Source organism: Mercenaria mercenaria, chromosome 6, assembly GCF_021730395.1.
Source record: "Mercenaria mercenaria strain notata chromosome 6, MADL_Memer_1, whole genome shotgun sequence".
Classification (NCBI taxonomy): domain Eukaryota; kingdom Metazoa; phylum Mollusca; class Bivalvia; order Venerida; family Veneridae; genus Mercenaria; species Mercenaria mercenaria.
The window spans coordinates 23,026,209-23,053,777 of NC_069366.1; the positions used below are offsets into that span (position 1 = coordinate 23,026,209).

At 35.9% G+C, this 27,569-nt stretch overlaps 1 protein-coding gene across 1 annotated transcript; it reads right to left on the bottom strand.

The window, feature by feature from the left end:
- Window positions 1-914: 914 nt before the first annotated feature.
- On the bottom strand, window positions 915-22,456 carry LOC123549413 (uncharacterized). The gene is made up of 4 exons (XM_053546707.1): window positions 22,415-22,456; window positions 21,597-21,720; window positions 15,696-16,073; window positions 915-8,840 (listed from the first exon to the last, which is right to left on the bottom strand). Exons 1-4 carry the CDS (start codon window positions 22,454-22,456, stop codon window positions 1,198-1,200), a joined length of 8,187 nt encoding a protein of 2,728 aa, XP_053402682.1. The 3' UTR covers window positions 915-1,197.
- Between the last annotated feature and the right edge of the window lie 5,113 nt (window positions 22,457-27,569).

Here is a 27,569-nt window from a genome sequence, read left to right on the forward strand (position 1 = left end):
TATCATTTTTTTGCGTATCCATGATATTTTAATAGCATATGGTAAAAAGAAACGAAAAACGCACAAAGTTGGTACTTAAATTAACATAGTATACTGCGTTCTGTCAAAACATATCTTTCAACGTTTATTACACACTTTAATATCACAGACCACTCATAAATCATGTACAAAAGACAGGTGTTTTACGTCATTTCTCACAGTTACAATCGTATCATGCTAAAGCTCACTTAAGGTAAACTATTTTATATATACCCTCTATCTCCTTGAACACTTTTTATTGACACATTTATTAATACAATATTTCTATATCAACACTACTTGTCTATTCCAAATTACTAAAAATATTTTTTACTAAGATGTTACATCTTTCATTATTCGTGTCTTGTCAACCAAAGACCACACATGTTTTTGATGTTCAAACAATAATTGATCACTGGAAATAATATACAATATCAAAAGTAATAAAAAATTACAAAGTACACACTTATTCAACAAATCATGACATGTCATATAACACTATCACTAAGTCATAACCATTTACACTGTTCAAAATAAATCAACATCACCTTTTCCACATCAAGTTACTTCAAACATCTTACTCATCCACTTGAACACCTACATTCTTATTAGGTAAACCCAGTTATGAAATGGCTTCATCATTATCCTTGATTAACTACATCAACCCTCTTGCTGAATAAAAAATGAATTTCTAGTCTGCATTTTGGGCTTGTAAACAGTTATTGATTTGCATGTATCATTTGTTGTTGTTGTACTCTTCCAGTCTGATTGCTTTCAAAACTATGGATCTCATTATATACAAGTCATGTAAAGCTCCACTTTGCCACATTCCAACACTCTTCTCCTTTAAACTTACCCATTTTTAACTTTTTGTATGCTTTACTATTATCTAATGATTTTTTTGGCCTGTTATCACAATGGATTTGTTTTAAACAATAGACAAAATGAACTGCCAAGTAAATATGAAGAGAAAATACCGCACAAATGTTCTGGCTACTTAAACAATAACTTAATTCAGTGTATTATCTGCTGTTCTGTCATTAAAACTATAATCTTTCAAATCTTTTTATATTAATACATCTTTTTTAAATATCATCAACCATCTCATAAAATCATGCTACAAAATGTACAGGTGATTTTCTTCATTTTGCTCATCAGTTGCATTCAATACTTCCTTATTTATTGCGTAGATGCTTCACTTTTAATGTTAACTATTTTTATCATACCCATGCTTCCTTCCTCTGAATCACCCTCCTTTTCCTCACTTGTAACAGAATCTTTCACTTTTACTCCCACTGAAGTAGTTTCTGATTCACTTTCAACATTGCCTACTGTGTCTGTATCTTCCAAAATACTTAAAGAATTTTTACCTAGACCATGTTCACCTTTCTCTATTCTTGTGTCTTTTTCAAACCCAAAGGGATCTCTTTCATGCTCTTTTTCTGCCTCCATGTAACTCGAAGTCATCTCCAATATCTGATCTGCAGCAATAATATCAATATCATCAAAAGAATGAACATTTGGACTATCATCAGTATCATCACTTATTTCAATCAAATCAGTAGCATGTCCATCATAAGCACTATCACTTAAGTCATGACCACTTCTCACTGATTCAAAATTTACAAAATCAACATCACTTTTATTCTTATCATCGGAAGTTACTTCAGAAAGGGCATTGCTTACTTCATCCTCTGGTGAATTTTCACCTACATTCTTATTTACTGGTAAACCAAGATATGCAAACTGTGCTTCATCAGTTTTTGACTTTCCTTGATTAACTACAGTCATACCTTCTCTTGCTGCAATATCAAAAACTGAATTTCTAGGTGCTGGCATCTTTGGAGAGCTTGGTAAACTTTCAGATTCATTGTTGGCAGTTGTATCATTTGCTTCTTCTGCTGCTTCTCTTTCAGCTCTGATTGCTTTCAAAAACTTAGATCTCCATCTATATACAAGATCCATAGAAACCCCAGCTTTAGCAGCTACTGCTGATGTTCCAATCACTTCTGTCTCCTTTACAAATGCAATTCGATCTTCATCAGTATATTTGAATCTTTTTGTAGTGCTACCAGGTGAAGTTACGGTCTCTGATATTTTCCTTTTTCTATCTTCAACGCTTATTCTTGTTGGAGATTCAACATTTGCCTCTTTAGACATAACAGGTGTTGATTTTTGGCTTGCAGCTGGAGATTTAGACTTTAAAGTTTGTCCTATGAGTCTGTCTTTATACATTTCAAACCATCTTTTTACATTAGTTAATGGAATATCTAATTCAATAGCAGCTGGTTTATGTCCAATTTCAAGTGCTCTCTGGGCTGCTTCAAGCTTCTGCTCCTCTGTGTACTTTCTAGGTAATTTTAATGGCTGTTGTACATATCTGTTTTTCGAAGGACTGTCACTACCACTTGCGTTCAATGTATCTGGTAAACCTGGCTCCCTTTTTATATCTTTTATTGGGACAGGATTTGATGATTCCCTGTCTAAACTAGACCTGGCACTGGAACCAGACTTTTCCATTGAATCTCTAGAGCTGTCTACACTATTTTCTCTCTCTTCTTTCATCCAGTAGTACACTGTAGAATTTGAAAGTCCTGTTTTCTCACACATCTGCTTTACACCAATCTTTTTGGCTTCTTCAACAACTTGTTTCTTATACTCTTTGGAATGTTTTTTGTACAAATCTGAAGATTTTGCTGCCTTCTCTATACTTGGTAGCCTCACTTTCAATTTTTCTTGAGACCTGTCTTGACTTCTCTCCTCACTAGAAACACTCGCCGATCTGGAAGCTGACTGACTTATTATATCAGTACCATCTAAGTACAATTTCATCCACTTCAACATCAAGGGTAAAGGTAACTTGTGTTTAGAAGCGGTAGCTGACACTCCACTCACACTTGCTTCTGAAACAATAGCTTTCCTTTCATCTGTACTGTATTTAGCAGCTATCCTATCTAATTTTTGCTGCATGAGACTTTTTGGTTCTGCTGAAGAACTACTAGTAGCATCCTCTTGCTTAACCTCTACTTTAGCTGGTGTATCAACAGTCAAATCATGTCCCTTCATTTTCATATTCCTCCTCCAGTGATATATGATCTTAGGTTGTAGTCCAGCAAGTTCTGCTGTTTCAACCGCACCATGTTTTTCGGCATACCTTGATAACTTCAGTTTGATTTCATCTGAGAAGTCCATATCCCTGTCACCAACGTCTCTAAACCTCACTTTTTCAAATTTCTCTGAGTTCTGTGCAAGGAAACCTTCTAGCCAGTTTTGTGTGGCATTATAACCAGTGTATGCCTCTTCAAATACCTTTCTTGCATGTTCTATGATTCTATTCGTAAGAACAATGCCCAGTTTATCATTTTCTTCAAGCACCCATGCCACAACTTTCTGGACAAGTTCTTTTTTCATTGTAGATGAATGAGTGTAGTTAATAACAATGTTTTCCCCTTGATCTCTGAAATAACGAATCCATTTACCTAACATGGTTCTGCTTATACCGAGTTTGAGGGCAGCATATGTCACACCATTTGCTTCAGCTACAGCCACCATATTTCTTTTCTCTTCTAGTGTGTATGTCTTGATATTCTTACCTCTTGCATACTTCTTTTTTATTTTTGAGCTAACTATCGCCTTGTATTTTGGTATTGGAATGGCTTTTGCTTGCATATTTCTCTTCCATTGGTAAATTGTACTTGCTGAAATATTTCTCTTCTTTACAACATGATCTGTGCCATACTTCTTTTCTTCAGACAAAATATGCAATTTTTCTTCTTCTGTATGGATTTTTCTCTGATTTTCAAAATTCACATCTTTAAAGTCTGCCTTATATTTTCTTATAAAATCCATAACCCAATTATTACTGGCTTTAAAGTTTGGCCTTGTTTCTTTGTACACTGACCTTGCACATACACTCACATCTTCATATGTTACACTTCCTTTAGCCCTTTGTGTTTCAAGAACCATTCTAACAATACTGTTTTCGAATTCAGGAACAACACCTCTTGAACTGGATTCTGCAGAATCAAAAGACTCATTAAATGCAGCACCACCTCCAAGTTTATCCATTTGTTCTAACTGGACCTTCCAGCTGTATATAACTCCGCCATTAATACCCAGCTGTCTGCCAACATGGTTACAACCAAGTCTCTTTGCCTGCTCTACAATTTGAAGTTTCTCTTCCATCGAGTACTCATTTCTAAACCTTGATTTTATAACAACATTTTTCAGAGCTTCATGATTACGCTGTTTGAATTTTGTCATCCAAGCTTGTGTAGCTGCAAATTTTTTAGGTCCTGAGTGAACTGATTTGGCATATTCTTTAAAGAGATCTAAATATACACAACCATCTTTTTCTTGTTGTTCCTGCATCCAATGAACAAGTTTTTTTTCTGTTTTACTATCCATTCCTCTAGGTGGTCCAATTATAACCGGTCGTTTCTGACTAGCTAGTTTTTCTAGAACACTTTTTGGTGATTGGTCGATGTGTGACCTTGAACTGTCATGGTCGACTGAGCTTTCAAGGTCAAACCAAGAACTATCATGACTTTGTCCATCAGAAAAGCTCAAGTTACTTCTCTCATCTGTATGGCCAGTAATGCTTGAAGAGGAAGTGTCCAAATACGGTAAACTCTTTGATGGATCATAATTTTGGATCAGCACACCATCTCTCTCATCTTCATCAGGAATGTAGACTTTCTTTACATTTTCAAAATCAACTCCAACGAGCTTGTCTTTATTCCTTTTCAAAAAATCTTTTATCCAGCCATAGCATGCTCTAAAATTTGGTCTTGTTTCTTTATACACTGACTGTGTTATCTTCTGAATGTCTTCATGTGAAACACTTTCTTCCTTCTGTTGTTGTTCTTGTATAAGTTCACATATTTTTTCCTCAAATTTTGCATTATTACCCTTCAACTTTGACTGAAATTCTATCTTGCCCTCCAGCCTATTTCGTCTCAGAAACTTAGCAATCCAAGCATTTGTAGCACCAAACTTCTCTGGAGGTCCAGTATACAATGATCTTGCATATCTCCTGAAGTCATCAGTAAACACAAAACCTTCTCTGTTCTGAGTCTCCATTAACCATTCGACTATCTTCTTTTCAGTTTTACGATTGAAATGTACTGCTTTTCCAATTATGATTGGCCTTTTAGCTACAATTTTTCCAATGTCCACTTTGTCTGATGTGGTTTTAGATATACCTGCAGAATCTCCCTGAAACTGTGATTCATAATTTGGATCTTCAGGGTTATCAATGACTATATCCATTTCAGACTGACTTTCCCATGAAGCAAGAGAGTCTTCTTTAACTGCTGCAGATTTTTTATCTGTTGTTGAACTTCCACCAGCTTCCTCATCATTCAGGTACTTTTCAACATTACCAATGTGATCTTCTGGAATAATTATTTCTGTATCTGGCTCTATATCATGAGAGATTCTTTTACTCTGCTCAAACTCTGCATGTCTCAACTCTTTCTTATGTCTCTTGATGAAATCCTTGATCCAGTTGTAACTGGCCTTGAAGTGTGGTCGTGTTTCTTTGTATACTGCTCTGGAGAAGTTACTTACATCTTGGTAAGAGACGCTTCCTTCTTCATCCATCTTGTTCATTATCATTGTCACAATCTTCTTTTCAAAAGCAGGAACGATTCCTCTGTAACTGTACAATCCTGGCCCAACATGGTCTTTTATCTGCTTTAATTTTGAGACAAAGTTTGGCCTCTCACTAGATGTACTTGGGCTCTGAACAGGACTAGGACCCTCTGCAGGAATAATGCCCATTCTCTCCAGCTTTTGTCTCCATGCATTAATAAGACAATGCTCAATTCCAGTTGTTTTAGCCACATGTGCTGCACCGTACTTTTTAGCTTCTTGTACAATCACCTTCTTCTCTTCTAAGGAATACTGATTTCTGAAACTTGACTGAAACTTCACATTTTTTAAAGCATTATGATTTCGTCTGAGGAATTTTATTCTCCAAGCCTGAGTTGCAGCAAATTTTTTCTGGCCCTTATAAAGTGACTGTGCATATGATTTAAACTGGTCTAAAAACACGTATCCATTTTTCTCTTGCTGTTCAACAGTCCAATGTACCAGTTTCTTTTCTGTTTTGGTGTCTAGAGATCTGGACTGTCCAACAATAATTGGTCTTTTATGGAATATTTTTTGTAGCCTAAAATCATCTACCTCATGTGCTGAATTCCCATCAGCACTGGAATTCTCTATTCCTTCATCCTCGGGCAGGAAAACCTTCTTCACATTGTCAATATTGAGATCTTGCAGACTTTGTTCATTGCGTTTCATGAAGTTTCTTATCCATGCATAGGATGCTTTAAAGGTGGGTCTGGTTTCTTTATAAACAGATTGGGCAATTCGACTCATTTCCTCATAGGAAATACTACCTTCTTTCTGGTGCTCTTCTAGAATTAAATCCACAATCCTCTGTTCAAATTCCGGCACTATACCCCTAGCTGCGTCTGATCCACCAAGGCTCAATGCAGTATGTTTTACAGGTACATATCTTGCCTGTACTGATTTCATACCAAATTTCTTTATTTTTGTACCCTTCCAGAATGTTTGTTTTGGGGCATTCTTCTCCATTTTGAACCTCCATGCAGAAATTAACTTGGGTTCAATCCCTAATATTCTTCCAACATGTCCCGTTCCTAACCGCTTCGCTTGTGCTACAGCTGCTATTTTTTCCTCCTCTGTATAATTGTTCTTGTATTTAGACCTCCACTGCACCTTTTTCAGAACACGATGTCTCCGTAGAAACAGGGTCATCCATCCAGACGAAGCAGAGAAATTTTTGGGTCCAGTATGAACAGATTTGGCAAACAGTTTAAAATCATCAGTAAAGACATACCCATCAGTTTCTTGTTTCTCCAGGGCCCAGTCTACTAATTTCCGTTCAGTCTTCCTGTCAAACATAACCGACGGTCCTACAATGACAGGCCTCTTCTCTTTCACAGACTGCTCTCCTGAGCCATCCCCAAGATTTTCCCCATTACCAATAGCCAACAGTGCTTGGTCTACCATTTCAGTAATTTTTGGATTATTTAACTGACTGTCTTTGTGTTCATTTAAAACTGCTGGAGAATCATTCTCTATTAACAATTTACTTACATTTTCCAGCTCAATATCTACTAAAGCTTGTTTGTGCCTGTCTAAGAAGGATTTAACCCAGTTATAACTTGCCTTAAAGTTTGGTCTAGTCTCCTTATAAATTGATTGACTGATCTTGCTAATGTCATTATAATTCACACTTCCTTCGCGTAACTGCAAATCCTTAATTTCTTGCACTATTTTCTTCTCGAACTCTGGAACAATGCCACGAGTTGCTTGGTCCACAACACTTGGACTGAAGTTAGCTGATGAATTAATGCCTGAGGTAGTAGGAGTTTCACTGCTCTGTGACAATGTATGTGAAGGAAAACTTGAACACAGAGCATCAATCTTCATTAAAGCGGACTGGTCTACATTCAACATTCCCTTATCATGAGCCAGTTTCCAACAATGAATGACCTTCTGGTTAATGCCTGTATGCTTCGCTGCATATGAAACCCCATATCTCTTAGCCATAGCTACACAGTTCACTTTGTCTTCAGTTGAATAGACATTCTTAAACTTGGAACAAAACTTCACATTTTTCAAAGCCCTATTTCTCCTTAAGAATTTTTTCATCCAAGCCTGAGTTGCACCAAACACTTTGGAACCTTTATAAAGAGATCTAGCATAGTTTTTAAAATCATCAGTAAAAACATAACCATCTCTAGCTTGTCGTTCCAATACCCACTGTACAATCTTTCTTTCAGACTTGGCATCAAATGCTTTTGACTGTCCTATTATAATTGGTCTCTTTCCGAATGGGGTTTGGATCATTTCAAGATTTGGACCACTGGTTTCTGTTGTTGGGCTAGCATGATGAGAATTTCCTAAGTCATTAACATTGTTATCATCAACAAAATTATCATCTTCATAATTGTCATCATCATCATCGTCATCAACTGCACTGAGTCCAGCTTCAACAACTTCATTTACAAGCTGTTGTTCATTTAATGGAATATCCTCCAAAACCGTATGTTGTCCTAAAGTCTCTAACACATTTTCCCCTGAATGAACATCTTTGTTTTCACTATCAAGAACTTCTTGCTTCACAACAACATCTGACATTTCAGAACTCCCATAAATGTCTAGTTCATCACCTTTATCACCTTGGACAAATTTCGTGCCTTGTAGCACTGACATATTTCTTTGGAGAAAGTTGCCAAGCCATGTTTTTGAAGCACAAAATTTAGGATTTGTTTGTTGGTGTACAGTGAGAGCATATTGTTTCATACTATTTAAATCAACACATCCATTCATCTCTTGTTGCTGGACAATCCAACGTACAAGAGCTAGATCAGCGTCGTGGTTTACTTGTTTCCCATGTTTACCAAGCCTTTGGTTGCTAGGGTTACGTAAACCAAACAGCATCATCCAGCTAAGAATATCAGGTAATGGAATGTTTCTTGTGTTTGCAACATGAGTTGTCCCATATCTCTTTGCTTCTATAGCAATTGCCTCTTTCTCTTCCAAACTATACTGTGCCGGTTTTCTTTGCGAAGATTTATTTTCATTTGAAACATCATCATTTTCATCATCACTAACCATGACAACGGTTGCCGGTGTAATGTTTTTTGGTAATTTTTTCAGGTTGACTATTGGACTCATCAGTTTTTCTAACATACTCATGGAAGTTTCATTCTGTCCTGACTGGTTCCCTGTCTGAAGGTTTTCTGGCAATGACATGTTGTTGAAGCTGGTACCTGACTTTGCTCCTGAAATAAATACAACCATTTTATCACAGCTGTCCTTCAAGAAAACTTGGCCAAGATTCAATAAACAAAATGGTCATGATGACCCTGAATTGTTCACCTGAGAAATATGAGCCACATGTTTCAAATGTCAAATCGATGCTAAATATTAAGACAGTATCATTAAAAAGTTTATATCATTTTACTTTCACACACAAAAAATGTACTGAAAGCTTTCAATACATTTTTTGTGTGTGAAAGTAAAAAGATTTAAACATTTTAATAATGACTGAAACCACACAGTTCAATTTTCATTCAAATATTAAGAAAGTAGGTCTGTAGGTCACATTCATGGCCACTGAAAGTCAGTTTTAAGATCAATTTGCAAAACTGTATAATAAAGTCATCCAAATTTCAAAGCTGTATCTTAAAAAGCAAGAAAGTAGGTCAGTAGCCTAGGTAAAGGTCACAGTCAAGTGACCCCTAATTACTTTTGGTCATCAGGTAATTATAATTAAACAGTCTAGGAAATATGATCTGATAATTTCTGAAGTATTTTTTCCTTTATAATTCATATAAAAACTAAGTGATCCCAGGGCAGGGCTATAAATGGATGCTTGGTCATGATTTGAACAATCTTAGTAAAGGACCACAACACAATGCCACATGTAAAATAACTAAGCTCTGTGCCTCTTGGTTTCAGAGAAAAACATTTTTTTATCTTTTTCCTATAGAACTCTATGTAAATTCTAGGGACTACGGGGCAGGAGCAATATTGACCCTGGGATCATAACTTAAACAATCTTGGTTAAAGTCTGCTAGACAATGTCACATACCAAATATCTGAGCTCTACGTCTTCAGGTCTCAGGAAAGAAAATTTTGAAGTTTACAATATAGTCACTGAGGGAAAATAAACCACACTTCCTAGGGGCCATGTGTTTTACCAAAATAGAAAGTTTTCAGCAATTTTGGTAGAGGGTCACCTAGAGATCATTTCTACAACGTATTTTTGAAATCCAGCTACACGGGTATGAAACGTTGCCTGCGGCACAAAATGTGCCGCACTGAAATGAAGGCATTGCGCTTCCGACGGCGCAGGCATTGCGCAGGATGTTTACAAAAATAACGAGCAAGGTGAGTAAAATTGAATGTTTTTGGCTATTGCCTTTTTACAGTAAAAATGTTTTAGAAATCGGGGAATGCAGCGGGATGTAGTTGTGTCTTGCCGACAAATCCATGCCCAGTTTGTGAAGAAATATGTAATATTGTTATTTAGCGCGTGTTCTTCATTGGATACAGTAACGTGAAAATTACAAAAGCAGTGAATATTCCGAGTCATTTCTTATCCTGCTGTAAAAGGAATGATGTATTTCTGTAGTATACTATCTAAAGACATGACATCTGATCGACCGAGATAAAATACATGTCAAGGAAAAGGCATATCCCCACGTTCTGCCGACTTTTCAGTCCAGTGCCGCAGGCATCTCGATGGTGCCGCAGACATCGTGAGAGGCGCAGTCATCTTGAATACTATTTCAGTCGGTAGTACGTGTAATTTCGACCTTCTAAAATGTATTTAAGTACAAAAATATCAATAACACTGTTGTTCTTCCAGTTATTGTGTAAGACAAATCTTCTCAATCAGAACTTTGTAATATAAATAGCTATTTTAAGAAGTTTGCAATTTTTTTTTTGCTCTTTTGGGGGATGGGACCAGGTGCCTCCCAGTTGAGAAAATCACGTCATTTTGTATCGAATCAGGATTACTTTCTCCTGAAAAACAATATTCAATTACCAAACATTCCCATTTGTAACAATTATTGATGCTTAGTTCAAAGCAAGGTATAAAAACCAGCATTTGAGCACAAAAACCGTCATAACTTTTGTCAGTTTTCAACCAATTTTGATGTTTTTGTTTCAGCATCAAGTTTTGTTTCTCTCTTTTTTTTTTTTTTTTTTTTTTTTTTTACAGTTTGGGCGTACTATGTTGATAAGCAATGAGCTGAATTTCGCCCTCCCCCAAACCCCCCAAAAAATGGCGAAATATCACTGTTTTGGGGCTTTCCGAAGAAAAGGAACGCAAAAAAGACACAAAAAACGTAAACATGAAACTTCCCTTAAAACGATACCGTTCCCAAGTTTTGTGTGGAAAAGAAGCAATGAAGTTATCCATAGTTAAATATCTTGTTTATATTATATTTTCAGATGGATGTACATGCATTTAGTGTATATAAAAAGGAAAAAGAAAATCATTTCATCTTATGATCAGACGAAAACTTTATGTGTACAGTCAGTGCACAGACCTAAATCATAGTTCAACGACAAAGAGTGAGTAAAATACGTTAATATTTTTGTAGAATTTCAGAAATGATTTGAACAAGTTAAGCCCCATTTTGGACATTTTTTCATTGGTTCTTTTCTACACAAAACTTGGGAACAGTATCGTTTTAAATATTCTTCGTTTGTATGTAATCCCAACTTGATACAAAATGACGTGATTTTCCCTGGCCCCATTCCCAAACACAGAAAGAAAAAATACTGCAAACTTCTTAAAATAGCCATTTATATTACAAAGTTCGGATTGAGAAGATTTGTCTTACTACTATAATAACTGGAGGAACAACATTGTGATTGATATTTTTGTTTTGTTTGTTTTGGGTTTAACGCCGTTTTTCAACAGTATTTCAGTTATGTAACGGCGGGCAGTTAACCTAACCAGTGTTCCTGGATTCTGTACCAGTACAAACCTGTTCTCCGCAAGTAACTGCCAACTTCCCCACATGAATCAGAGGTGGAGGACTAATGATTTCAGACACAATGTCGTTTATCAAATAGTCACGGAGAACACACACCCAGCCCAAGGATCGAACTCGCGACCCCGCGATCCGTAGACCGACGCTCTACCTACTGAGCTAAGCGGGCGGGTTTGATATTTTTGTACTTCAATACATGTTAGAAGGTCGAAATTACACGTACTACTGACTACAATAGGTGAAATTATTCTCGTTTCGAAATTATCAGGCTGTACGGTAATTTATTGATCTTGTTTGGCGGGAATTTAGAACGGGGTTTTCGTGGTAATTCGGGGGTATTTAAGCGTTACACAGGTGTAGCTAGAATTTTGACAGCAATACACCCACCCTCCCTTTTTTGAAGCTGAACTAAACTATTTAATGGACCATGGGTATATTTGAGTTATAGCTTTATCGCTTTATAAAATAAGAATTATCGTGACCCGACTTTAGAATAATTAATTACACTATTCATTTGGATTCAAAAACATGAATAATATACATTTAGAATCATAATTTTAAATAATAGTTTCGGAAAGCTGAGTATTTTAGTTTTGAATAACACGTTTGTACGATTATTAAATGTATGTGTTAGTTTCGTTCCATGCCAAAGCCTGATGGGTACAACAAGAGGAAATCCACGCTATAGAAATGTTGCATTTACTCCGCGAAAAATGTAAAGATATTTGCTGTCAAAATACATAGTCTACACCTATACTGAATCTGTTTTTTGTTCTGATAATTGAGATTAGAGAATAATTGATTTACTCACAGCTTTAGTGTGAGTAATATTCAAGATGACTGCGCCTCCCACGATGTCTGCGGCACCATCGAGATGCCTGCGGCACTGGACTGAAAAGTCGGCAGAACGAGGGGATATGCCTTTTCCTAGGCATGTATTTTATCTCAATCGATCAGATATCATGTCTTTATATGACATACTACAGAAATACATCATTCCTTTTACAGCAGGATAAGAAATGACTCTGAATATTCACTGCTTTTGTAATTTTCACGTTACTGTATCCGATGAAAAACACGTGCAAAATAACAATATTACATATTTGTTCACAAATTGGGCATGGATTTGTCGGCAAGACACAACTACATCCCGCTGCATTCCCCGATTTCTAAAAAGTTTTTACTGTAAAAAGACAATAACCAAAAACATCCAATTTTACTCACCTTGCTCGTTATTTTTGTAAACATCCTGCGCAATGCCTGCGCCGCCGGAGGCGCGATGCCTTCATTTCAGTGCGGCACATTTTGTGCCGCAGGCAACGTTTCATACCCGTGAGCTAACAGTTTCTGAGAAGAAGATTTTTAAAGATATTCCTTTCGGTTGACTTGGCAACCACAGTTCTGAATGGATTCTAATTCTTTAGGCAATTTTAAAAGGGGGCCACCCAAGGATCATTCCTGTGAAGTTTGGTGTAAATCTTCCAAGTAGTTTTGAAGGAGATTTTTTAGAAATTGCTGACAACAAAATTGAGGATGACAGACATAAAGTGGTCATAAAAGCTCACCTTGAGCTAAAAAGCAAACACAAAGAAGACATTTCCCTTTCAATATGACATATATTCGATTTGACTCTGAACATTCCAAGGTCTTGTTTGTAATATCATGCTTGTGACTAGCCATATCAAAGTTCTTACAAGCCATTTAAAAGACACTTGGATAAACCAAATTAGCCTAACTAGTAAGTCATATCTCATTCTGAGGTGGGCTAAATAGGATGTGACATCAATAGATGAACCAGACATGTCAATATTCTTAGACAAAGATTACTAGTACTTGTCAGTGAGTTGTCATGTAGAATAAAATTCTGTGTTGTGCCATATAAACCTTTCAGGAGTTTTATCACTGGTACCAGTTTTATTTAGGAAAAAGGCCTACCGAATCATATGTAACTAGTGAGCGGAGACGTGCGATCTGAACATCTTGATGAGGCAACAATTGTTGCCAATTTTTTGAGAATTCTCCCAGCTGTTTAAAATATGGAGCAGACATGAACTGAAGCTATCTGACCTCTGACCTCCCAAGTGTAACAATCACCAAGTGACCTGGGTTGTGCACATCCTCTTGATGAAGTTAATATTTGTAACTATTTTCATGGAAATCTTCCTAGCAATTTATTATTTAGAAGATATGGAGCAGACAAAAAGTTAAGCTATTTGACTAATGACCTCCCAAGTGTGAGTTTGACCTCGGCCCTAGTGACCTGTGTTGTGCATTCTGCACAAACTTGATGGGGCAAATATTTGATGCCAGTTATATACAATTTATCTTCCAGGTGGTTTAGAAGATACGCAGCAAACACAAATTTATGGAAACTATTTGCCCTTAGACCTCCAAGACTATCCTTGACATCGGACCTAGTTACTCTGCATGTCGTCTTGATGAGGTTAAGAATTAATGCAAGCTTTATGAAAATCTTCCCAGAACATACAGAAGGGAGACTAAGAAAGTTTCTTTTCTTTTCTTGGTTGGCAATATATCCCTATAAAATTTAGTGACTCAAGGTCAAATCCTTTATCAGAAATGTGGGACTCAAATTTTAAAAGGCTCTCAGTCAAATATTTTATGTGAGGCAAATGTCGGAAACACAAACTGACAGACCGCACAAAAAGGATATTCTCAATACATATGATAGCAGGAAGCTATAGTGCTTTATTCATCAAATTTTTCCCCTCAGAAATTTACAGAGTAAAAGTTTTTTTATTCCTTGCAACTGCCATGTCTGTACTAAACCATACACATTTTAACAATTTTAAGTATTGTAAAACACTCAACACTTGAGCAAACAAGAGCTTGTAGAACATAAAATGCCTCCCTTGATGCATCCATTAACTGCACAAGAAACAAAAACTATTTGGTCAATGAGCACTGGACATTTGATGTTCTAACCTCAAATCAATAATTAAGGGTCATTTACCAGCCATAAGTGACCTCCTTATCAAATGTGATCTTAGAACAAAGCATTCTCCAGTTATATGGCAAAAAAGCTCTACTGTTCTGGGTCAATGTGACCTTGACCTCAAAATCAGTAGTGGTCATCTGAATTTTGATGGTCATGATCAGCCTCCCTATTAAGTTTCGTGATCCTAGACCCAAGCATTCACAAGTTTTCATCAGGAAATGATTCAACAATGTGACCTTGACCTTTGAACTACTGACCTGTAATTTAATAGGGGTCATTATCAAGTTTCGAGATCCTAGGCTGAAACATTCTCAAATTAGTCTGGAAACGGTTGAACTGAAGTCACTGTGACCTTGACCTCTGACTTACTGATCTCAATATCAATAGGGGTCATCTGCTGGTCATGACCAACCTCTCTATTAACTTTCATGATCCTAGGCCCAAGTGTTTTTGGGTTATCATCCAGAAACCATACACCTGTTTTGGGTCAATGTGACCTTGACCTTCTTACCTCAAAATCAATTGGGGTCATTTGCTGGTCATGATCAACCATTTTTTTAAGTTTTGTAATCCTAGGCCCAAAGGTTTTCTAGTTATAGTCTGGAAACGGTTTAACTGTTCTGGGTCAGTGACCTTAACCTTTGACCTACTGATCTCAATATCAATAGGAGTCATCTGCTGGTCATGACCAACCACCCTACTAAGTTTCATGATCCTAGGCCCAAGTGTTCTTGAGTTATCATTCGGAAACTGTTAAACAGTTCAGGGTCACTGTGACCTTGAACTTTGACCTACTGATCTCAAAATCCATAGGGGTCATCTGCTGATTATGATCTACCTCCCTATTAACTTTCATGATACTAGGCCTATGCATTCTTATGTTATCAACCGGAAAGGAATTGGTCTACATACAGACCGACATCTGCAAAATAACTTCGAAGGTGGGCATAAATAAAGAAAAAGGAGTATTTTTTGCTTTATAAACCTTAAATGCAACACATTACCATATTACTTGAAGAGTGGAATAATCATCATGTCCTGACTAAATGATTAAACATCTATCATTAAACCATGAATACAAAACAAGCACATACATGCAGTACCTAACATTTGTACTTCCAAGAAAAGTAAGAATTCAAAGAGAAAATCATCACTGCGACAGTTACCTGGGGAGGAATGTCTACTTTGAGCTGCTTCATACGATGCAAGGTGTAATGGTTCAGTTTTAACAACCATTCCAAAAGAACTGTTGCCGAGGTCACTACTGATTCCAGAACATACAGAGTTACTTCGACTCAGGTTTGAACCCTGACTGTTGTCATCTGGTGTGCTAATCAAGCGTTCCTCTCTTCCAGCAGGCTGTGCTCCATTTATACTGGAATCTGGTTCAATTTGGTTCTCTGGTCTGAGATTAAGGTTTTGGCTATCTGGTGGGGCATTTTTCTGAATGTATTCCTGACACTGCATGTGGAGCTGTGTGACACCAAACAAAGTTGCCAGCCTCTCTATATGACTTACAACACGGCTGTTCAGCTCTAGCTGACCTGCAAAAAAGCCCCTGACATTTCTTACTTACTAGTTAAACAACATGAATACAGGAAATGATATGCCCTACTTTGTTTCTAAACTCATAAGAAACTACCTCACTACTTAAAGATCTGGTGTATTTAGTCATAGATTTATTCCTTTTCATTTAATTGTCACAAAAACCCAAGTATTTATGAGTCATCCTGCTTGGATATCTTATGAAAATGTTGTATGTGATCTAGCTTGTATCTTGTTTGAACTTTGATTAATCGGATCTCTCTCAGTATGCAAGGACATTAGGTAATTCGTTCTTAAATGATGTATTTGGGAAAAAAGTTTAAGTATAGGTTATCAATATAGTTTAAAAGTCTAGATGGTTGAAATACTATTTTTCAAATTAAAGTTTTTTTTTCTGTTTTGGGGGAATCTTGACAGGGTCTGGTCAAAGAGGGAAAATCACACCATAACAACTAAAACAAAAGCGCCGCCAAGCCGGGCAATATACGCCCGAAGGGTTACATCAGAGGATGGGAGCAAAATTTAAAGAACTTGACAGCTGAAGCCAAAGGACAGGAACAACAAAAAGAAGAAATCCAAAAAAAAAATTCTAAGTCCAGAAAAAACAACAATATTTACCAGGTAAAGTAATTTCAAAAAACATCTAAAAATTGAATGTATCCTCCATGTTGTAAAACAGAAAAGTGGTCTTGGTTTTTCCCTCCGGCCAATAATAAAAAAAGTTTCAAAATAAGCTACTTTTAGTAACAAAAAGGGAAGTAATTCATAAAAAATTTGTTGTAAGAAACAAACAAAGACACACTTGCGTTGCGACTGCCTCATCTGATTTTTTTTTGTGTAAAGAAATATTGTCCTACCCATGATTTTTAAAGTCTATAAATAGGCCATCATCTTGCAAAAAGCAGATATAGAGTTATTTCTTGATGTTCAGTGTCCACTTATATGGTGGAAAAACTGTTCAAGTTTTTAAAGCAATAGCTTGATAGTTTTATGAGAAAGTTGACTTAAACATAACTCAACACAAGAAAATGATTTCTAAGTCCAAAAGGGGCATAATTATTGCAAAAACAGGATGGAGTTATGTTGCTTGCTGTAACAGGGTTAGCTTATGATTGTGAACAAGTGTTGCAAGTTTCAAACAATAGCTTTGATATTTAAGAGAAAAAGTTGACCATAAACATATACAATTAACCAAGAAATCTGATATTTTCTAAGTCCAAAAGGGCCATAAATCTTGCAAAAAGCAGGACAGTTGACTGTTTCTTGCTGTTCAGGTCCAACTTATGATGGTGAAACCAAAGCTAGTTTGCAAGTTTTAAAGCAATAGCTTTGATAGTTTTAGGATAAAAGCTGACCTAAACTAAACTTACCAGAACACTGATTTTCTAAGTCCCAAAAGGGAATAAATCTGCAAAAACAGATGGAGTTATTTCTTGATGTACAAGGGTCAGCTTATGATGGTGAACAAGTATTCCAAGTTTCAAAGCAATAGCTTGATAGTTTAGGAGAAAGTTGACCTAAACATAAAACTTAACCAAGAACATCTGATATTTTCTAAGTACAAAATAGGCCAATTTGCAAAAAGCAAGATGGAGTTATGCTTCTTGCTTACAGGTCAGCTCTATGATGGTGAACAGTATTCCAAGTTTCAAAGCACAATAGCTTTGTATAGTTTAGGAGAAAAAGCTGACCTAAAACATAAAACTTAACCAGGCCAACCCGACGCCGAACACACCGCATCAAGTGATGACAATAACTCACATTCTTTTTCAAAAAATCAGATGAGCTAAAAAGGATCTGCCAAATAAAAACAAGAGCACTGCAATGCAGAGGCAGATACACAAGGCAAAGTCATATATTGACCTTTGACCGCTAAAGTATCATACCTTGTTGAAGCAAGTCATCCAATACATGCGCTCTGCACGTTAGCTCACAAGTGTGGTGAACATTTGTGCCAAATTTTCCTTGAAAATCCTTCAAGCCATTCAAGAGTAAGAGAGCAGACACAGCAAAGTCCTATCTGACCTTTTGACTCCCAAGTGTGACCTTGACCTTGAAGCCATCATCCGAAACAAGCCCTCTGCATGTCGTCTCAGTGTGGTGAACTTTTGTGCCAAGTTTCTTCGAAATCCTTCAAGCAGTTCAAGAGTTACAGAGCGGACATGAAACACATTCATATGACCTTTGAACCCTAAGTGTGACCTTGACCTTGAAGTGAGACATCCAGAACATGCGCTCTGCACGTCGTCTCAGTGTGGTGAACATTTGTGCCAAGTTTCTTCGAAATCCTTCAAGCAGTTCAAGAGTTACAGAGCGGACACGAAACACACTCATATGACCTTTGAACCCTAAGTGTGACCTTGACCTTGAAGTGAGACATCCAAAACATGCGCTCTGCACATCGTCTCAGTGTGGTGAACATTTGTATCAAGTTTCTTTGAAATCCTTTAAGGGGTTCAAGAGTTACAGAGCGGACACGAAATTGCTAATGGACAGACGGACACCGGGGGTATAACATAATACGTCCCTTCGGGCGTATAATAAGGAAAAAATTATGTTGCAACAAAATAAATGTATTATTTTTTCTCAAAACTAACTAGAAAATGCTTTTGTAAAAAAGCGCATGTCTCCCCCAATGCAAAGTCCTATAGGCATGAAGTCAATAGGAGTCAGGAGCGAAAGTCAAAGAGACACTGATGGTTGGCTGCAATAGGGATCATCTACTTGGCATGTCAAGTCATCCCGCTAAATTTCAACACTCTTGGCCTAGTGGTTCTCAAGTCACTGTTCAGGCTCCTGTGACCTTGACCTTTGATCAAGTGACCTCAAAATAAATAGGGGTCATTTACTCTGCATGTCCAATCATCCTATTAAGTTTCAACATTGTAGGTCAAGTGGTTCTCAAGTTTTTTCCAAAAAATGATTTTACATGAACAGGCCACTGTGACCTTGACCTTTAATAGACTGATCCCAAAATCAATAGGGGTCATCTACTCTGCATGTTCAATCATCCTATGAAGTTTCAACATTCTTGGTCAAGTGGTTCTCAAGTTATTGATCGGAACTGGTTATCAATGTTCAGGCCTCTGTGACCTTGACCTTTAACGGAGTGATCCCAAAAACAACAGGGGTCATTTACTCTTCATGAACAATCATCCTATGAAGTTTCAACATTCTGGGTCAAGTGGTTCTCTAGTTATTGATCGGAAATGGTTTTCAATGTTCAGGCCCCTGTGACCTTGACCTTTCACAGAGTTATATAGTTATATTGGTCGAGAGGTTCTCAAGTTATTGATTGGAAATGGTTTTCCATGTTCAGGCCCCTGTGGCCTTGACCTTTAACAGAGTGACCCTAAAATCGTTAGGGGTCATCTACTCTTCATGACCAATCATCCTATGAAGTTTCATCATTCTGGGTCAAGTAGTTCTCAAGTTACTGACCGGAAATGGTTTTCAATGTTCAGGCCCCTGTGACCTTGACCTTTCACAGAGTGACATCAAAATCATAAGGGGTCATCTACTCTGCATGACCAATCATCCTATGAAGTTTCAACATTCTGGGTCAAGTGGTTCTCAAGTTACTGACCGGAAATGGTTTTCAATGTTCAGGCCCCTGTGACCTTGACCTTTAATGGAGTGACCCCAAAATCGATAGGGGTCATCTACTTTGCATGTACAATCATCCTATCAAGTTTCAGCATTCTGGGTCAAGTGGTTCTCTAGTTATTGATCGGAAATGGTTTTCCATGTTCAGGCCCCTGTGACCTTGACCTTTGATGGAGTGACTCCAAAATCAATAGGGGTCATCTACTCTTCATGACCAATCATCCTATGAAGTTTCAACATTCTGGGTCAAGTGGTTCTCTAGTTATTGATCGGAAATGGTTTTCAATGTTCAGGCCCCTGTGACCTTGACCTTTCACAGAGTTATATAGTTATTGATCGGAAATGGTTTTCAATGTTCAGGCCCCTGTGACCTTGACCTTTGACAGAGTGACCCCAAAATCAATAGAGGTCAACTACTCTTCATGACCAATCATCCTATGAAGTTTCAACATTCTGGGTCAAGTGGTTCTCTAGTTATTGATCGGAAATGGTTTTCAATGTTCAGGCCCCTGTGACCTTGACCTTTGACGGAGTGACCCCAAAATCAATAGGGGTCATCTACTCTTCATGGCCAATCATCCTATGAAGTTTCAACATTCTGGGTCAAGTGGTTCTCTAGTTATTGATCGGAAATGGTTTTCAATGTTCAGGCCCCTTGACCTTGCCCTTGGGGGGACCCAAAAAAAAATGGGGTCTTTACTCCACACCCTACAACCCTAGAATTTTAAAGGGTTTCTGGGGTAAATGGTTCCCATTTTTTGCTGGAAATTTTGGGACGTACGCGGACGGAGGACGGGCAAAAAAAATACGTCCCCTGGGGAGACATAAAAAATCCTTTAAAAAATTACTTAAAAACCCACCACCTGGTTTTAATAGATTTTTTAAAAAAAATACTAAGAGTTCTGGGTTGGAGAATGTATTTTTTTTTGAAAACTGAAATGAGAAACTACTTTTTGGAGAAAAAAAAAGGGTGAAAGAATTATCACAAAGATTTTTTTTTTGAAAATCCCTTTTAAAAAACCCCCCCCCCCCCCGAAATATGAAAAATTCAGCATTTATTTAAAAGTTGTTACCTGTGTAGAGAAATTTGATAAACATTTTACAGCAAACAGCTGACATCTGGAGGTATAAGAATCTCGATTTAATTTTCCCTTCGTGTGGGCGCAGTCAAACCAAACTGTCAGAAGGGTCTCTGCGCACCTCCCCTTGTGAACCCTCATTTAAAAAAAGTAATAAAAATGCAGCTGTAAACAATTTTACCACTCAACGCAAAAATTCTATCTTTATTATAAATTTATAAGAACGACTTTTTTTTTTTTAGGTATGAAATGCCTTTTTTTTTTTACCAACCAAGACAAATTTTCACAATTAATTTGATCTATCATGTCAATCTATGCCCTGCAAATGTTTCTTATTTGTACTTAGAATAATAAATCTGTGCTCTGATTTTTTTTTCACTTTTTCCCATACCAAAAAATTGTATCCCTTTGATATTAAGGAAAAATTACAAGAATGTGTTTTTCTACATTTGTTTGCCAACTGACATTTGAGGGGACAGTTAAACTTTCAAACTGAAAAATTGTTTTGAAAAGATTTAAACCCCATTCCCTTTTAGCATTGAATAGGTCACTAGCAATAACCTGAATTCTTGAATAAATTTTTTCTTGTCCAGTAAAAAAACTATATATTTCCTAACCAAAAATTATTTAAATCATAAAAGGAAAACTGGAACACAACCAAACCCAAATATAAAAAAACTGGTATTTTATTTTTTCCAACTACCGGGCTTTATTACCCTTCATCAGTGATACATATAAAAATACCTCTAAAATTTGCTACTGAAGTACAAAAAATGGGAGCAGTTAATAATAATTTTGTTTCAAATAGCTCAGTCATATTTTCCGTAAGCAAAATACGAGGCACTTGCCAAGATTCTAGTGCTTCCAACACAGACCATGGCATCACAGAACTGTCCAGATGCTCGCAACGCCTGCAGCCCAATCCCCAGGCTCGCGGGTATTCATTGTTAATGCATCTTGCCTGAAAATAATCAAAAAAATTTACTAAAACGTCATTAAAATCATTAATTAAAACGTTTAATCCCTTTTCAATTATTTTTACCCAAAAAAGGAAAAAAAAAAAGGAAACACCATGCCGTTTACATTTGCTCTAAAAATATTTCCGTATCGGAAACAATAATTTCTAAACAAGTCGTGAGACAAAAAAATTTTCTTAAATTTTTTCAAAAAATTCTTTTGGGCAAAGAAATATCTTTAATTAAAATTGTATCTTTTTTACCATTTAGAATGAAAAGCAGAAAAAAATACACCAAAAGGCTTAAAATTTAGAATTTGTGTCCACAAAGCAGTACAAAAGGTATACTGGTCTTTAAAAATTATGTCAGTTGAGAAAACTTTAGGAGAAACTCTACTCTGAAATTCTCGTATGAACATAGAGTGAAATCTCCCTAAATCTCAAGACAAATTTTATCAACGAAGACACTTTCTTTGCTCTTTACTAATTATTGTTCTGGGGTCCTGTAACTGCTCCTCTAGATGTTCAGTAACTGATACAGTAAAACTGTATTATATGGTAACTGGAAGGAGAATGCTATAATTTGTCATCACAAAGTTGCATTTCAAACACATTTCAATATTTTGTGTAAATATTTTTTAGTGTCATTTCTGATTTCACTTCAGGAGAAGATACACAGAATGTAAAATTTACAAATTACATTAACTTGATTAAGGCTGAGACAATTTCCATTAGTTGCCATTATTTACTCAGGAAATAAAACAAGCCAAAAATCTGAGAATAATAAAATGCAAAAAAAAAAAATGAAGACAATAATAATTTACAGATGTGTTTGCCATACTGCCTTAGTAATTGTCCTTTTTTTCCCCCATACTGAGGGTTTTATAATTACTTATTTTTCCCAACACCTCAATTTATTTAACTGCATGTTTTTTTTCCATTGATGGATTATAATTCTTACTTTCCAAACATATGAAATTTTTTAAAAACAAGAAAAAAAACAAGAATTTTTTTTTCCTATTAAACCGAACACATAATTTCCCTTTGGAAAACATTACAACGATACAGTATCCTCTCCACAAATAGATTTTCAGTTTAATATATTGATTAGGACCATTAGAAAACCATATAGGGTTTCCACATATCCTTTACCAGACCATAGTTCCATCTTGCACCCTGTACCCTTTTCCACTGGCTTATCGGGAGACTTTTTTATATCTGATATTTTATAGCTGTAAACCCCTAAGCCTTAGGCCTTACCCGTTTCTGTATTTTACTTTGGGGAAAATAAACTTAAAAATCCAAAAAAGTCAAATATACTGTCAGCTTATTTGCTTAATAAATTAAACTTAAATTCAGTAGAAACTTCATATGGGTTGAATTTAACCCAAAATTTTTAAAAAGAATTTAAAATTTCGAAAAATGTTTTGACAGGTGCGACGAGTATTACCCTGACACCATTTCAAAAAGCAACTCCATATGACAAAAAATTACAGAAAAACCCCCCCAAAAATAACATTCAAAAATTTCGCAAGGAAGTTTATGCAAAAAGTCAACAAAAATTCATTTATTTCAGAGATGTAATCATTAAAAATACTTTGTACATGTCCCGGGCAACGTCAAAGGTTTTTAAATTTGGGGGGATTTCCTAACAAAAATATGAAAATAATTTGGACATGAGGGAGACGCGCGTAAAAAGTTACCACGCTGCCAACTTCTTTTATTTGGACTCACCTGACTTTTTTATATCAGACCCTTGATTTAAAAAAACAAACCCCCTTCCCTTTTAAACGTCTCCTGAAAAATTCCATATCTAAAGCCAAACCCTTTTCCCCTGAGTAAAGGGGAGGCTTCTGATAAACTAAAATTACAACATCCAAAATAACCGACCCAAATTAAACTACAAGTGTTTTACCTCGATCAGCGGTGAAATGAAAACTAAAATTCGGCATTCTTAACAAAATTGCAAAGCAGAAGGCCGAAAAACTTACAATGTTTATTTTACAAGTAAAGTCTTCTTTTCTTCTTGCAACAACGAAGAAATTTGTGGAAAATATATCAATTAAATGCCTTTTTCTCGTATGGTTTTTAGGGAAGTGATTTTTTTAAGGGGGTTGACCCTGCTTCTGAAGATTACTTTGTTGGGAAGCTGGGTAAAAGTACGCAACATGCGCACTGTCAATAATATAATGAGTCACATTGAACAGGTAATGTCATGAAGAAAACCCAAATCTTAATTTACTGATTTTTTACCAAAACCTGATCAAATGCAAAAATAATCGGAAAATCAAAACATCTTGTTTCTTTTGAAAAAAACGCTCGCTTCAGAGAGTATTAATTACCGGTTTCCCCTGTGTTTTTTAATTGAAAGCATAAATTTTTTGGGGACAAAAAAAAGGAAAGATTGAAAATTTTAAATTTGCATTTCTAGAGAGTTAATCAGGGACATTTTAAAAAGGGCATAAACAAAGTTTGGTGATTTTTTGATAAAGTCCAAATAAATAGGGCGTTTTGGGACTGTGTGATAATTTTGACTGCGGCTGTCCATAGAGGGAATTTTGACGAGTGTGAAATATCAGATTATAAAATAAGTCATAGAAAAAGCCAAATTTTTTAAAAAGATGACCCCCTTTGGTAATCCCAGAAGGTCCATGAGGGGTCAACTACGGAACGAATGCATTACCAAAACATTGGATTACCCCAGTTTTGAAGAAAATGCATTACCTTACCTAAAAAACTTTGTCATGAGTCACCCCTTTGTTCTCGCTGTACGTTTTTAAAATTTTGGGGACCTTTCAAATGGGACTTATTTTCAGTATTTTCCACGGGAGTCCAATATTATTTTAATATTGGACTGTTATTTAAATTGGACTGCCGGGGAAAAACATTTATATACAAAAATCATGCTTCGTTTAGTCCAATATTTATAAAATACATGAAGCGTAATTCCAATAGAAATATTGTAATCAAATAAAAAGTCCAATAAAAAAACAGTATGAAAAAAAAAGGAAAAATTAATATAAAAATTAAATTTTAGTATGGGTTAGATAAAAATTTAAAAAATCTTTTAAACATAATGTATTCTACTGGCAACGTATTTACTCCTTAAACGACTTTTCCCCCTGGGCAATAATTTTTTTCCCATTTTTTAAAAATTGTGCAAGAATTTATGCTCTCATTGAAAAAGCAGTTTTTTAAGCCCAATCATATAGTTTTTTAGGCCGTCTGTAAATAGCCTTTATGATTTTTTAATTTTAAAATGAAATTTACAATACTTTTCAAGTAATGCCCCGGAAAAAGCCTTTTTTTGTATAAAAAAGGGGAGATAAAAACACTGGGGAAAGGGGAGACTAGGTTCTTTGCATGCTCTTGATTGCTCTATAAATTATGTGAAATTTTAAAAAAATCCCTTTAAAATATTTTTTAATTTATCCCACAGGGGCGGGCGGACGGAAAAAACGCCAAATTTCAAGCAAAGTGCTCGCCCTTCGGGAAGCAAAAAAAATGAATAAAAAATTTTGGGGGTTACAAAAATTTGGTGAAGCATTGCACATCTTACAGGCTCAATTTGTTATGTCTATTCCACTTTCCGTATTTATCCTTTATCTGTACATAGAAAAAAACTAAACAAATCTTCACGTTAATGTTCATGTAAACCCCCAAAAAATGAATGACCCACCCCCGGGGGAAAAACAAACAGAGGCGTTTGCACCAGCATGGTCAAGATTAGCCGCGAACCCCACGTATCTGGGCAGGATTCAACTGTTCATAACAGTTTGTCTTAGGGCATTGGGTTTTTTAAAGCGAACAGCATGGATCCTGGCCAGCTGCGCAGGTGGTCGCAAAACCAAAAAGTTGGTTTTTCTTATGGTGCAGCTCATAGATTTGTTGGGTTTTGACAGTTACAGTTTTGTTATTTAAGTTTACATCCGTATTGAAAAAAAACTGTAAAAAAAAAACAGGTTTCATTTAAAAAAAAATGAACTTTTTTGACCCTACTGAATAAATTGCCTTTATTTTTTGTTTTTAAAGCCGGTAAGCATTTGCTCACATTTGCAGTCTGTGAGATGGCCTATTAGGAAAAAAAAGGACGCTTTTAAGGGACACATGTTTTGCATAACCCTTTATTTTTTGTCGAAATACTTTTTTTTTTTGTACTCGTAATTCTATTTTCTTCAGCATTTTTAAAATACTGAGATTTTAGTGAAAAAAAAATCTAATAGATTCAAAGGAATGAAATTAAATATATTTTTTCTTTTCATTTGGGGACTCATTAAACACCGTTTAAAAATAACACATAAATACAGTAGCTTCGAGTGCATAAAAAAAAATCATACGAAAGCAATTTTTCCCTTGTTTTCGCACCCCCCCCACTATGCGTCTAAAGGAAAAAAAATAATATTTTTTGGGATTTCAGAGCGTGTCCGAAAATAAAAAATGTCTTTTTCTTAATTTTCTTGCATAATTTGAATTTTTTCGGGCAAGTTCATTACAACCAACAAAAACTGTCATTGAATTAATAAATCAAAACATATATTGTCAGGCGGTAAACAAAAAAACCCCTTTTCTCATTCAGTTTACATGCAGCATTCATTTTCTCCAGCTGCCGATTTCAACTAACTTTCAGTGAAACTTTATCTGATTATCTAATCCGCCATACCTTTGTAATTTTAACAAAAAGAAAGTTTCTTGTACACATTTAAAAAAAAAAACAAATCACTTTATCCTCCATAATTTAAAATAAATTCCTTTCTAAAATGTACAAATTTTCTCCTCCCCCCCCACTATGAGAATACTACTGTTATCCTCATCGTGTACAGTGTAAACAATTAATAGCATCCGGAATCCGGGCTAAAAAATCCAATATCACAAAGGGCGAGAAACCTGAAAAAACGCAATCGTGCATTATGAGAAAAACGTGCGTAAAATTTGTATGAGGTCAAGGGGGTTTTCTAACAATGCAATTTTATTAAATCAAAATGTGAAAAAAACCGTTTAAAATTAAGAATATTTTACGTCAAGGTTTATATATTTTTTTATGGGTTATGTCAAAAAACATGTTTTAAAAAGATAAAAAAAGGGAATAAAAATACGACCACACCCCCGATGTTTTAATTTACATTTCTGGGACAAGTAATAAAATTTTATTCAAAAGCAAATCATGTTAGAAAAAAAATTGTTATTATGCCCCCGAAGGGAGGAATAGTTTTTGAACCGTTTTGGGGTCTTCAGTCTGTCCGAAATTTTCGGGTGGGGCCATATCTTTGTCTTTGATGGAGGATTTTCAAATAATTTGGGCTAAATGTGTACCACAGTAAGAGCATGTCGGCCAAGACCCAGGTCCTAGCTCAAAGGTCAAGGTCACCTTGACGTTAAAGGGGAATTTTTTCAACTTTTCGATAACATTTTGTCTTACTTAGGTTTTAAAAGCGAACGCATGGTCCTCCCAACGCGGGGCGGGTCGAAAACCCCAATATGTTGGTTTCTTAGGTGCAGCCATAGATTTTTTGGGGTATTGCATTACAGTTTTGTTTATTTAAGTATAACCCATTAAAAAAAAAACTGTAAAAAAAAAACAGGATGTTCATTTAAAAAAAAAATGAAACGTTTATTGCCCCCTAGAGAATAAATTGCCTTTTTTTCTGTTTTTGAACCCAGTGTGAAGCTTTGCTCACATTTTTTCATCTTGAGATGGCCTATTCGGAAAAAAAAGGAACGCAATAAGGGAAAATTACTTGCATGAACCTTATTTTTGTCGAAATTCTTTAATTTTGGTACCTCGTATATTCTATTTCATCATGCTATTTTATGAAATACTGAGTTTTTAGTGAAAATAAATCTAAAGATTTAAATGA

Coding starts and splice junctions, on each gene's coding strand:
- LOC123549413 (XM_053546707.1), bottom strand. CDS start 22,456: ATGGCAACTAATGGAAATTGTCTCAGCCTTAATCAAGTTAAT. Junction 16,074..21,596: donor AGAATCTTGGCAAGTGCCTC/GTATTTTGCTTA, acceptor GCTTTTTTGCAG/GTCAGCTAGAGCTGAACAGC. Junction 8,841..15,695: donor AAGTAGACATTCCTCCCCAG/GTAACTGTCGCA, acceptor TATTTATTTCAG/GAGCAAAGTCAGGTACCAGC.